The sequence below is a fragment of the Bombus huntii genome, chromosome 13 (genome assembly GCF_024542735.1).
Source record: "Bombus huntii isolate Logan2020A chromosome 13, iyBomHunt1.1, whole genome shotgun sequence".
Taxonomy (NCBI): Eukaryota; Metazoa; Arthropoda; class Insecta; order Hymenoptera; family Apidae; genus Bombus; species Bombus huntii.
The window spans coordinates 7,064,397-7,076,521 of record NC_066250.1 but is presented as its reverse complement, the minus strand read 5'-3'; the positions used below and the strand labels follow the sequence as shown (position 1 = coordinate 7,076,521).

General features: G+C 33.9%; 5 protein-coding genes across 5 annotated transcripts; all 5 read left to right on the top strand.

The window, feature by feature from the left end:
* The first annotated feature begins 598 nt into the window (after nucleotides 1–598).
* On the top strand, nucleotides 599–3,343 carry LOC126872325 (fumarylacetoacetase). The gene is made up of 8 exons (XM_050632150.1): nucleotides 599–766; nucleotides 1,397–1,626; nucleotides 1,705–1,845; nucleotides 2,012–2,262; nucleotides 2,366–2,572; nucleotides 2,672–2,817; nucleotides 2,905–3,022; nucleotides 3,102–3,343. The coding sequence occupies exons 1-8, from the start codon at nucleotides 683–685 to the stop codon at nucleotides 3,176–3,178; spliced, it is 1,254 nt and encodes a 417-aa protein (XP_050488107.1). The 5' UTR covers nucleotides 599–682; the 3' UTR covers nucleotides 3,179–3,343.
* Nucleotides 3,344–3,434: 91 nt separating this feature from the next.
* Nucleotides 3,435–5,389, top strand: LOC126872329 (fas apoptotic inhibitory molecule 1). The gene is made up of 5 exons (XM_050632163.1): nucleotides 3,435–3,539; nucleotides 4,027–4,256; nucleotides 4,330–4,455; nucleotides 4,525–4,574; nucleotides 4,634–5,389. The coding sequence occupies exons 1-5, from the start codon at nucleotides 3,520–3,522 to the stop codon at nucleotides 4,802–4,804; spliced, it is 597 nt and encodes a 198-aa protein (XP_050488120.1). The 5' UTR covers nucleotides 3,435–3,519; the 3' UTR covers nucleotides 4,805–5,389.
* Nucleotides 5,067–6,388, top strand: LOC126872616 (uncharacterized). The gene is made up of 4 exons (XM_050632721.1): nucleotides 5,067–5,142; nucleotides 5,211–5,333; nucleotides 5,387–5,651; nucleotides 6,148–6,388. Exons 1-4 carry the CDS (start codon nucleotides 5,067–5,069, stop codon nucleotides 6,386–6,388), a joined length of 705 nt encoding a protein of 234 aa, XP_050488678.1.
* A 4-nt stretch (nucleotides 6,389–6,392) lies between these two features.
* On the top strand, nucleotides 6,393–7,226 carry LOC126872334 (coiled-coil domain-containing protein 113). The gene is made up of 3 exons (XM_050632169.1): nucleotides 6,393–6,687; nucleotides 6,754–6,953; nucleotides 7,043–7,226. Exons 1-3 carry the CDS (start codon nucleotides 6,393–6,395, stop codon nucleotides 7,217–7,219), a joined length of 672 nt encoding a protein of 223 aa, XP_050488126.1. The 3' UTR covers nucleotides 7,220–7,226.
* Nucleotides 7,227–7,262: 36 nt separating this feature from the next.
* Nucleotides 7,263–12,073, top strand: LOC126872332 (angiotensin-converting enzyme-like). The gene is made up of 13 exons (XM_050632167.1): nucleotides 7,263–8,735; nucleotides 9,098–9,235; nucleotides 9,326–9,484; nucleotides 9,546–9,645; nucleotides 9,715–9,858; nucleotides 9,935–10,238; nucleotides 10,313–10,465; nucleotides 10,523–10,647; nucleotides 10,720–10,895; nucleotides 10,972–11,132; nucleotides 11,281–11,403; nucleotides 11,476–11,660; nucleotides 11,755–12,073. Exons 1-13 carry the CDS (start codon nucleotides 8,577–8,579, stop codon nucleotides 11,850–11,852), a joined length of 2,025 nt encoding a protein of 674 aa, XP_050488124.1. The 5' UTR covers nucleotides 7,263–8,576; the 3' UTR covers nucleotides 11,853–12,073.
* The last annotated feature ends 52 nt before the right edge of the window (nucleotides 12,074–12,125 follow it).

Genomic DNA, 12,125 nt, shown 5'->3' with positions numbered 1-12,125 from the left:
ACATTTATTATAACGTAAGATTTAATCTAATCACTGGATTGCAGATATTTATACGAATTCCTATTTTTACGGAGGACTAGAAACATCCAGAACTAGAGATATAAAATACAAGCAGAGATTAGTTTCGTTCACTGGATATTCTAACGAGAATAGTTTTATATTTTATGTACATTACAAACATGTTATCTTCATTACATACATTTCTGCATGTTTAAAATTAGCATAAATGCGAACAAACATCCTCAGTTTATTAATAATACTCTCAGCAAACCTTCGTACTCTAATAAAATCGATATTCCGTTTATAAACCTTTATAAACACTCAACTGAGAAAATAAAATGTTGAAATATAAAAGAATGAGACAATTCTATCAAATTATTCAATTAACAGAGATCTCGAAACGAAAATAATTATTTTTTCACATTTAACAGCAAGTTTATAAACATGAAGAATGAACAATGAACTACTTAATATATTAATTCTTTGGTATGCAGAGTTTTCTAGGAAAAAGAGAAAACACGGTGAGAAAAATTAGGAACCAGTTAGACCGGAGGCTTGTTCGTAAACAGGTGAATAAATTATCTTATGGTGGCCGGTCGACCTTGACAAGCTTCTACGCGATTATCATATATCTACATTTTGAAGCGATGTTTTGACTCAGTCGTTCAAAGCAATTGTGATCATGAAGTCTTTCGTGAAGTATCCTCCAAACTGTGATTTTCCAATTGAAAATCTCCCTTACGGTGTCTTTTCTACAAAACGCAACGTAAGTGGCATGTTCTAGTACATCATAGACATAGATATAAATTAGAATGATAGCAAAACTAGAAGAAAGTTTGTAGGTTATGTGGGTATAGAAGAAAAATTTTTTATTGAAATTATTTATCATGATAACGATTGTTGCAAACAATTGATATAATACAAAATTAATATAATATTGTTGCCATTCAAAAACAATTGTTTCATCGATATAAGTAAAACATCGGAGTGTTAGTTGAGTAAAGTGCCATCTACATGTGGGTTGGATAATAACAGGTAGAATTGGAGGCGCGTATTTACAAACGTATTTGTGAATAGCAGTAAGATAATATTTTAACGATTAAATCGATTTTTTAAATTTTTAGTTTGAATTTTTCTAAATCTGTCTATTTTTATACACTTCCAACAATTTGTTACATATCACACAACAACTAAACTTGTATAATATTTTTCTAATTAATTTTCATTGAAATTGATCATCTAGATTGTTTAAAAAAGTTATGTACTGGTTTCATGAAGAACTGACAAAACATTATTACATTTCTTTTATATTTGAATTATTAATTGTACCTACTGCCAAACTATATTATCGTATGTTGATAACATACTGTACAACGATAAATTTCAAATCTTGTAGCCTCAAAAGAGAATAGGAGTAGCAATAGGCGACAGAATTTTAGATCTATCCGCTATTTCACACCTGTTCGATGGACCATTGTTAAGAAACAATCAAGATGTATTTCATCGTGATTGCCTCAATGATTTTATGGCCTTGGGAAGACCTAGTTGGCTGGAGGCCAGAACCAAACTTCAAGATTTATTATCAATCAGTAATCCTACACTGCAAGAAATAAATACTCATTCGAAGTAAAATAAAAATTGCTCTGTTTCTCTTTCAATAAAAACGAACAAATCACATATCTTACGAACTACTCCACTTTTCAGGGTATTTGTAGAACAGAATGAAGCAACGATGCATCTACCGGCAAAAATTGGTGATTATACGGATTTTTATTCTTCCATTCATCACGCTACAAATGTAGGCACAATGTTCCGTGGAAAGGAAAATGCTCTGATGCCAAATTGGTAATTAATTGTTTTTAAATTAATCACATTTATAAGAAATTAAAAAATTAAAGATACAGAAAATATAAGCATTCGTTAAAATGTTTAAATGATTACGTATCTTTAATTGCATTTATAAAACTAAAAAATATTTCAAAGAACCGTAATAGATCTGATACACCTGCAGGAAATATTTGCCAGTTGCTTACCATGGAAGAGCAAGCTCAGTCGTCGTTTCTGGCACGCCGATAAGGAGACCTCATGGTCAGACACTTCCTGTAGAGGGTGCGCCTCCAGCGTTCGGCCCTTCTAGATTAATGGACTTCGAATTGGAAGTAGCGTTCTTTGTTGGACCTCCTACAAATTTAGGTGACGCCGTTTCAGCATCCAAAGCTTATGACCATATCTTTGGAATGGTCGCTATGAACGACTGGAGTGGTAATTCTTCATAAATCTTATAATTTCTTTTTATGATCTTCACATAAAAGAAGATACTAAAATGAAATAGAAAAGACATGATTAATCGAAAAAATAATTACAGCGAGAGACATTCAAAAATGGGAATACGTTCCACTGGGACCTTTCGGAGCAAAAAATTTCGGAACCACAATTTCCCCATGGGTAGTCACCATGGAGGCTTTACAGCCTTTCAAAGTACCTAATGTGCCACAAGATCCAACCCCATTTCCTTATCTACAGCATAGCGAACCTTGTAACTTTGATATTAAATTAGAAGTTGACATTAAAAGTAAGCTGAATTTACGAGATTTTTATTTCATAGTGATATTTTAAAACATTGCATTTGCAATCTTTGCATGCATTTATTCTCTTCTTTTATAATTTCTAGCTCCAAATGGTATCGTTACCACTGTCTGTCGCAGTAACTATAAATACCAGTACTGGACACCCCGACAACAATTAGCTCACCACACCGTAACCGGATGCAATATCAATCCGGGTGACTTAATGGCTTCCGGTACGATAAGTGGCGAGGTGCGTCCTAAATTCTTATTCATTGTCTGCCAATTAAATCGTCGATGTCCAAGGTACACCGTTCCATCGAATCGTCGTATGTTTCAGGCTGATGATTCCTATGGTTCCATGCTCGAGCTCTCTTGGAAAGGCACTCGACCTATACCGTTAAAAGATGGGACCAACCGGAAGTTTCTGCAAGATGGTGACGAAGTGATTATACGCGGTACGTTCGCTATTTTCGTTTAAATAATAGAAGCTGTACATAGCTACGAAATTATTGACAGTTGAACATTGTTTTATAGGTTACTGCCTCGGTGATGGGTATAGAATCGGATTTGGACCGTGTTCGGGAAAATTGTTACCTCCTATTACTCAATAATTTTATTTTCTAGTACAATATAATTAAATTTACGATATCTAAAATTATAATTTGGAAATTGTTTATCATCATCACAATTGTAAAATAGTGTATAGAATAATAAAAGAATATAATATGTAAGAATTACAGATAATAAATAAATTGTTGTGTATTAATTGTTCACAATTCTATTTCATTTCTTTGAACATGTTTATTTGAAAATTAAATTTGGTTGGAGTTTTGTTGCGATGCAACATACTATGACGTAGAATAGCTGGATTATCGATCCGTGAAATAGTCGCAGAAAATTCGATCAATAAAGAGACCAGTACAGGTGAAGGTAGAGCAAGTATCAAGAAAACATGGCTGCTATGCTGTTAAAGTAAGTAAAAACTAAGAAAATTTTATGCTTTTAAAAAGATTTCTCCATGTATATAAACAAAATAATACACAGTAATAGTTTTTATCTTTTTTTTTTATCTAAAGAACACATGAACTAATAGTCTACAATTTAGACTCTATATTACATACTATGATAGGCATTACAGGGGGACAGAAATTAGATCAATAATATCATGTTTACTAAACTAGGATTGTATCTTTATCCTGATATGATATAACTTAATTCGTTCATTTAATTAATTTATAAACCTTTGAATAATCCAGTGCATTTCACATTATATCATTAAAATTATATCATTGGATAATCAAATAGATTATGCGGATTTTGTGGTATATAATTTTGAAACTACATATTTTTAATATCATACTTTCAATCAGACTTTGAATGCCTGTAAAATAATTTTTAGATAATCTTAAATAACCTTAGAATGGTACTAAAATAACCCTGAGCAAAAAAACTTTTTTAGGAGTTTGCACACTTTGGAATCGTTGGACGAACCAACTGCAAAATGGAGCGTCCCCTTAAGCGATGGAAATCACGTGATAGAATTCGAACATGGTACGGCGACGGGTCGTCGATTGGTGAAGGTTGATGGCGAAAAGATAATTTACAGAGATTGGATGTTTCATTTAGTTGGAGACGAAGTTTTCACTTTCAACGATAATAAATTCGTAATTAGGATCGATCCAATCCGAGGTGAGCACATTTCAAAATAATAACAAGCTTCTTATTTAAATTAAATATTTATTATGCGATAAAATATACGCAGGTTTGAAATATTCTTACTCATTATGGGTGAATGGGAAGCCTTACAAAAGCTTTGTGCGATCGCAGTCGAAAATCTTGGAAACCTGGTTGGCTAATGTTAGAAATGAAGAATATAGAATAGTTCTAGGTAAGTATTTTGTTAATTGCAATCTTTCTATCTGACAAAAAGATGAAAATAATAATATTTCTTTTGCAGATAAACAAACTCAAAACGTTTGGGTGAATGGCCAACAGACTGAGACTGAGGTAAAAAGAATGAATTGTCTTATAATTGAAACAAATCATAATTAAACATTCCATTCTAGAATGAATTTACCGATGACGGTGCAGAAATTTTATTTACGGTAGGAGATCTCCCAGCATCGATTAGAACTTACAGTTCTGGTCAGAAAAATATTGGAATAACATACTCTTTATGCATCGACGAGATAGAAATTGGAAAGGAAACGCTTCTTGAAGAAGATGCAGACATGTAGCACAATATATGATGGATTATTTCTACACTATGTTTTTGTTGTTTCACGTACCACAGAAGTTGGTTACACTTTGTACATACGAATCACCGTGCATTAAAATCACTGTATTCAAATTTTACAATTAAACGTTTGAACATAGCAAAAGAAAAAAGAATCTTCTTCTTGAGTTCGATTCAGGCCACGAAAGGAAGAGAAAAATTCTAACCTCAAATCCTCATCCTACATTCTTGTTATTTATTTAATAAATGAATTGTTGATCACAATGTCGATGCGGGAGAGTATATTCAGTATCGGATCCCGAATGATCCAGAGACACGACGATGACATAAGTTTCGATGGTGCATGTCAACCAACGTTCTCCACTTTTAATCTGAACGATTACAACTCTCTTAATCTTCGATTATAGTTATGAATCTTGATGACTTGCATCAAACGCACAGTGACCTCTTGCAAGAAATCTGGATGTTGACCCTAGAAAACGACATGTATGAGCGGTACCTGAGTCGACAAGATCCTCACGGTCTCAAAAGTAAAGAGTAGTATCTCTATAAATCTTTGTTAATTTAAACTAAATTTCAAATTGAGTTCATAAAGAAAATTTATCTATCGTCCAAAATTCTTATCAAGCCATCAAGAATGTCCTGGACAGAGCAAAAATCACAAGAAGAGTTACAGCACACTTATTACCAAGATCATCGCGTATGAGCTTCCGAGAAAGCGTAATAAATGTCCATGACCCTGGCAGATATAGTGTTGTTAGTACACCTAGCATTGTCAGCATGCCGTCCGTAAGTCGATTAGGAGCAACAAGCATCATGACAGTGGGAACTACAGGCGATAGCCCGAAGTCAGAATATCAAGTAAATTCATTCGAGGCCGGTGATTTGTATATATATAATCATGCTGTAGCTCTCCTCAAGGATTGAGTACTCAATGTCCGAGTTATCTAAAAAATTTCAGGACCATCTGAAAAATGTCATTGGAAAATTAATTGTAAAGTAGAAGATCTGCAAAGATATTTATGTTATCGGTAAATCCTTAGATTTCAAGTAAAAAAAATCACTGAAAAATGAATTGTGGAATTTATAAAGATTTAGTTATCAGCCAATTCTCGGATTGCAACTAAAATGGTCATTAAAAAATTAATTGTGGAATAAAGTGTCCAAAGTATAAACTATCCATCGGTTCTAAAATCAAATAAAAGATGAATGTTTCACTACTAGAATTAACTATAACTGCAGAAACCACTCGGCCGCTTTGAACAATCTTATCAAACTACTCCGGTCTCGAATGCCTTAAACATCATAAAAATTCTTTATCGAACCACACTTTCATCCTATCAGAATCACAATAGCACATCGGATGTTTATGGCAAGAAAGGAAGTGGAGGAGATGAAACGGAAACTGGAACAGATGCAAGTGTTCGTGCGAAAGAAGAAAGCAACCATGAGGGCAAAGATCGAGGAAATCGAAATTCGGATCAGCGAGGCGCATGAATCGACGGCAGAGTTCGAATCGGAAGTGGTTGTAGAGGGCGTGGACTCTATAACAGGGAAGATTCCTGCCGAACGAGTGATCAGGTGATTGCATGTGTTTCAGAGTATACCGCCGTATTGTGAATGCATTTTTCACGCGCGACTTCTCGCGAAGATTCATCGAAGAATGGCTGAGATCGGCGAACACGATACTAGAGAGGCTAAGATTGAAGAGCGCTACATTGAGAATGCTGATCAGAAAGGCTAGACAGCAGCTTGCTCAGAGGAAGGAACTAGGCGAGTTACTTCACGCCGTTGACTTCGAGAAATTAAGCATCGAGAACCAGGATTACGCAAAGATGCTCGAAGAAAAGAACTTGTACGTGATAGATATGAAGAGAATCGCAGGTGATCGATCTTGAACGAGTGTAAGATCTTGTACAAGATTAGGTCTGTACATTGTATTCGTAACAGGGTACTACCATCTGAAACTGACGCAACACAAGCAGAAACTGGGAGATCTGTTGCGTAAATTGAACGAGGTGAAGAGCGAAATTATAACGAAACAGGATCAGATTAAAGAGTTAAAGATCGAGCAGCGGGTCGTTGAGGTTAAAGTGAAACGGCAGAACAGGAAATTGCAAAATTTATTGAGTTTCATGGATAATCATGTCGTAAATGTTTACTTTTGTTCATTGATAAGATTCTATGATAAAATAAGTAGATTAATGAGATTGCTTGTAAGAAAAGATATTATCTTTAGGCACCAGATATTTTAGAATTTGTCCACATACAAGTAGAATGCAGGGAATTAGACAAAACTTATAAATTACTGCAGAGACGTAGGAATATCGAGAAGATAATATTTGAGGAGTATAGAAAACAGTCTCAGATCAGAAAGAAATCTCGTATGGACGAAGAAGCCAGGCAAAGACAGTAAGTCACAGTACAATTTTATCTAATTTGAGATTCATCTATTGATTTGATATATTACTTTAGTACAAGAGAGAAGAAGATATCGAACACGAGATACCCAATAACTTTTTAAAATCTTTACCTACTTTTCCCATCACCTTGCTCGAGGACCTTAAAATTGTTTCCACTGGTCAAACGCAGAAGTCTTCGCTAGGAGACGTAGATGCAATTATATCTGTAAAAAAATTACGGCGGTCCCATATAGTCACTGGTTACGCCACCGGATAATTGGAGTTACGGTGCTTGTTTAGAAGACGAAGGAAACCTGGAACGATCATCCACTTTCCATGACACCAGTACTTTCCATAAAACAAATTGTTTGAAAAAATTTTTTTAGATACTGAACGAACCGAAAGCATCGTTCGGCAATTTTTAATAACTAATTTTTGAAATCGTTTCAAGTCCGATAAATTTACACTCAACCTTTATATTTTAAAGTAACCAATTTTCTAATTTCAAAGACAGCACATTTTTAAAATTTTTTACGAAAAATATATGTGACTTTCAACAGGGTAAGTGATTTTCAAATAAAACGAAAACTTTATTATTAAAATTTGTTTTTCAACTATGGGATGCAAAGTGGATTTATAAATTTTTCGATAGTGTTACTGTAAATGTAAAATGTACGACACAAAAAAAAAATTTGACTGAAAAGAGAAATTGGGAACTCTGTCCCATAAAAAGAAAAATCTTCGACTCCTCCGTTCATTCTAAGCTGTATTCATGCATTCTTGTAAATGCATTAAGAAATATGAATCGGGTTGAAGATAGGAGGATTTTGGCGTGTGCTACGGTATGTTGGGTGGTCACGCTTCACGCACCGACGATGCCTGTCCCTTCCTCTTTTCGCCCGTGGAATATCCGTCCGGAAGACCTGTCTCTCTTTCTGTGGTGATTCAGTTTTGCGACGACAACATCGACGTACCGAATGTTCGATCAACTGCTAATTGGCAAACAGTACTAATCGAAATTCTTCTTGCAAATAATTTACGTAATTCCTTATTAAAAACTTCAAAAGCCTCTTTATCGAACCTAATAAACTTTCCTTTTGTGGGACGATGGTATCGAAGATTGCGTTTTGCAATGGAATCGAAAGTTTCTAACAGTGTTTCAATCATAAAAGGAAGTGAAAGATCACGCTTGTTGTGTCAATGAATCATCGTGAAAAAGAATTTTTCATTTTTATTAGTATCGTGTAAAAGACATTTTTTTGAAACATAGAAGGCAGACAGTGAAATGGCAAGAATAATATGCTCAGTGGTGCATGAAGAGCCGATTGATCAACATCCTGACTTTCTAACTGCATTTTATTTCCCGTGAGAATGAAAAACGATTTCGAAAGAGATCAACGACACCTGCACTTTATTTGTCTTATTTTTGGCTCCACTTTAACTATGACAAAAATGAGGATTCTGAGGAAATTGATTGGTATAATGATTATTTGTTCTCTTATGCAGAGAAGCTGTAGCAAATATTTAGAGGTAAGGAAATGAATTATGATTTCGGTGTTTTCTACTTCATTGTTGTTTATAAATCACATTAACGGTATTTTGGCGATGATACACTTTGATAGAAGCCTACTTGACACGGTTGGAGGGAGACTTGTTATCCCCTGGGGAATATTAGATCAAAGCTGCATTTAAAATTCTAATTAGGCCTTGAATCATATGATCACGCTATCTGGGTCAGTAGGAATGTTCTTTGTAACCATTTTCACGGTTAAAAGTATGAAGTAGCATTGCAAATTTTATTGTACTGCAGTTTGGTTACAGAAGAAAGAACATGATTTTGCTTCGATGTATATATTAAAGTTTTGTTTCATCTCATTTTAAATTGAATTTAGGGTATGAACGTGAATTTAGGGGATGCTGTACAATTTCTTCGAGAATATGATAGTGAAGCTTCTGCAATGTGCACGAGAGTAATGACAGCGCAATGGAATTTTGCAACAAATGTCACTGAAGAAAATCGTCGAAGAATGGTACATAGATCTCCCCAAAAAAATCTTTTCTAAAAATATTCAATTGTCAGAAATAATTTGTCAGAAATTTCATTATTTTTGCTTTATCAGATAGAAGAACAGACTTTGAAGTTGAAATTTGACCGAATTTCGTGGCGCAAGGCTGTCAGTTTCGCTTGGAGTCGAATAGGAGATCCCTTCGCTAAAAGGGAACTCAAGATGATCGCTATCAGGGGACGAAATTCTTTGACAGATGACAAATTTAATGAGGTAAATATTAAAATATTATCTCATGAAAACTCAAAACGACGGAAATATTACTGATTTTCAGTTGCACAGTCTGATTCTCGAAATGAAGGAAATATATGTGCGAACAAGGGTGTGTCCTTATAGAACTATAGGAGCAAATTGTGACCTGAATTTAGACCATGGTTAGTTTACTCGTCCATGTAATAATCAACAAATTGTGAATATCAAATAAATAAATGCATATTTCTTAGATGTGAATAAAATAATGGCAAAATCTAAGGACTATGATGAATTATTATATTATTGGCATGCTTGGCATGAAGCTACTGGACCTCAACTTAAAAATAAATATATGAGATACATTCAACTAGCAAATCAAGCTGCTAGACTAAATGGTGAATAAAATCATATGTAATTGCATTGAAAATTTTCTTAGAAAAGAATCCATATTTTAAAAGTATCTTCCGATAGGGTTTGAGGATGCAGGTGATCAAATGAGAGAATTGTTCGAAGATGAATACTTTCGACAGAACACAGCAGACGTAATGTCAGCGATCATGCATTTGTACAAAAATCTCTTTACTTATGTAAGAACGAAATTATTCGAAAGATACGGCGATAAAATAAGAAGGGATGGACCAATTCCGGCGCATATTTTAGGAAATATGTGGGCACAAAATTGGGAAGATCTTTTCGACCTAGTACAGCCATTTCCAGCAAGTAAAAAATTAGACGTCACTTTGGAAATGATGATTCGAAGATTCACACCGTTAAGGTAATATTACGATAGTAATGTTTAAATGTAATATTAATTGATATATTACGATATTAACAAAGAAAATATTCCAGGATGTTCCAAATAGCAGAGGAATTCTTTACTTCTCTTGGAATGAAGCCAATGCCACCTGAATTCTGGAGATTTTCGATGTTTGAGAAACCTATCGACAGGGAAGTCAAGTGTACTCCCAGTGCTTGGGATTTTTGCAATAGAATGAATTACAGGTACTTATCATTGTTGATAAAGCATGATTTAATGTATTTAATCGATTAATTTTATAGCATTAAGCAGTGTACGAGGGTTACGATGGAAGATTTACTATCAACACACCATGAGATCGCTCGATTGCAATACTTCTTACAATATAGCGATCAACCATTATTATTTCGTAACGAGGCAATTCCAGGTGACAAAAAGAATTATCATTGTGATAATAAAAGTTGAATGATTCAGTAAATACCAATCCTGTGTAAATTAGGATTTTTCGAAGCAGTCAGTGACGCCATTGAACTTTCCGTGTTCACCCCTCAACATTTAAGTAAACTCGAATTACATGACAATTCTACGGATGATTATGGAAGCGATATCAATTTCTTGATGCTAATGGCCCTTCGTAAAGTTGCCTACATGCCATTTGCGTACATAGTTGATGAGGTTTTACAATATTTTATTTGCAAGCGCGATGTCTTTTTGAAACTGTGAATACATCTCTGTCCTTTTATGTTAAAAGTGGAGGTGGCGTGTATTCAACGAGGGTGTTACGGATATGACAAATAAATGGTGGGAATTAAGATTGCAGTATCAAGGAATCGTGCCTCCAGTGCCACGATCCGAAAGAGATTTTGATCCTGGATCGAAGTATCATATCCCAGCTGACGCTCTTTATGCCAAGTATAAAAGAGCTATTATTATTATTAAATTATAAATTAAAAAAATTAATTTAAGAAATTAGAAATTTTTTATTAAATTTATTTATTAAATAATAGATATTAATATACCATTTTAATAAATTCTAATATTTACATGATCTTATTTTTAGATATTTTGTTGGTGTTGTCTTGCAATTTCAACTGTTCGAATCTTTATGTGAAATAGCAGGCCACACTGGTGATTTACATACTTGTGATTTTTATAGATCAAGAGAAGCTGGGAGATTATTATCGTATGTGTAAACAAATTATAATAGAAAAAAAGTATAGAAAATATATTCCCTCTTCATTTCTTATTTTTTTAGCGATGTGCTATCAATTGGTTCGTCCAGATCTTGGAAAGATGTGGTACGACAAATGACAAGAGGTAGAACAAACAGGATGGATGCTAATGCTATATTAAGATATTTCGAGCCCCTAAATAAATGGCTAAAACGACAAAATGAAATGGAACCTGTTGTTGGTTGGATCACAAATCGCGATGACACAGGTAAAAATAAGAAGAGACTAGATTCTATAGAATATTAGTTGCGAAATATACTAATAATACATCACAACTATAGACCTTCTTGAATTTATTTCAGCGTTATTTTTTCACTGGTACCAAAATGGCGCTCGAAAAATCACTTCACAATTATTCCTCCCACTGGCTTTGATTAGTACGCGAATCTCAATATGTTAATAGCAAAAAGACAAGATAATATATCGCTGTATATATAACACAAATTAGAAATTATGTAAATACTTTATGAAACCTTTGAACAACTGCATAATAAGACATTTACATGTATCTTGTAACTGTACTATGCAATTGATGCCAAAAGAAGTATCACATTTATCTACATATTGTACCACTAGTATTTTACATTAAATTTATTTGTAACTATGTTTAAAATGATCTCATTGTTTTATGTTGTTAGTTTAAAAATAATAACCGACAACTGTCTATGAAGTT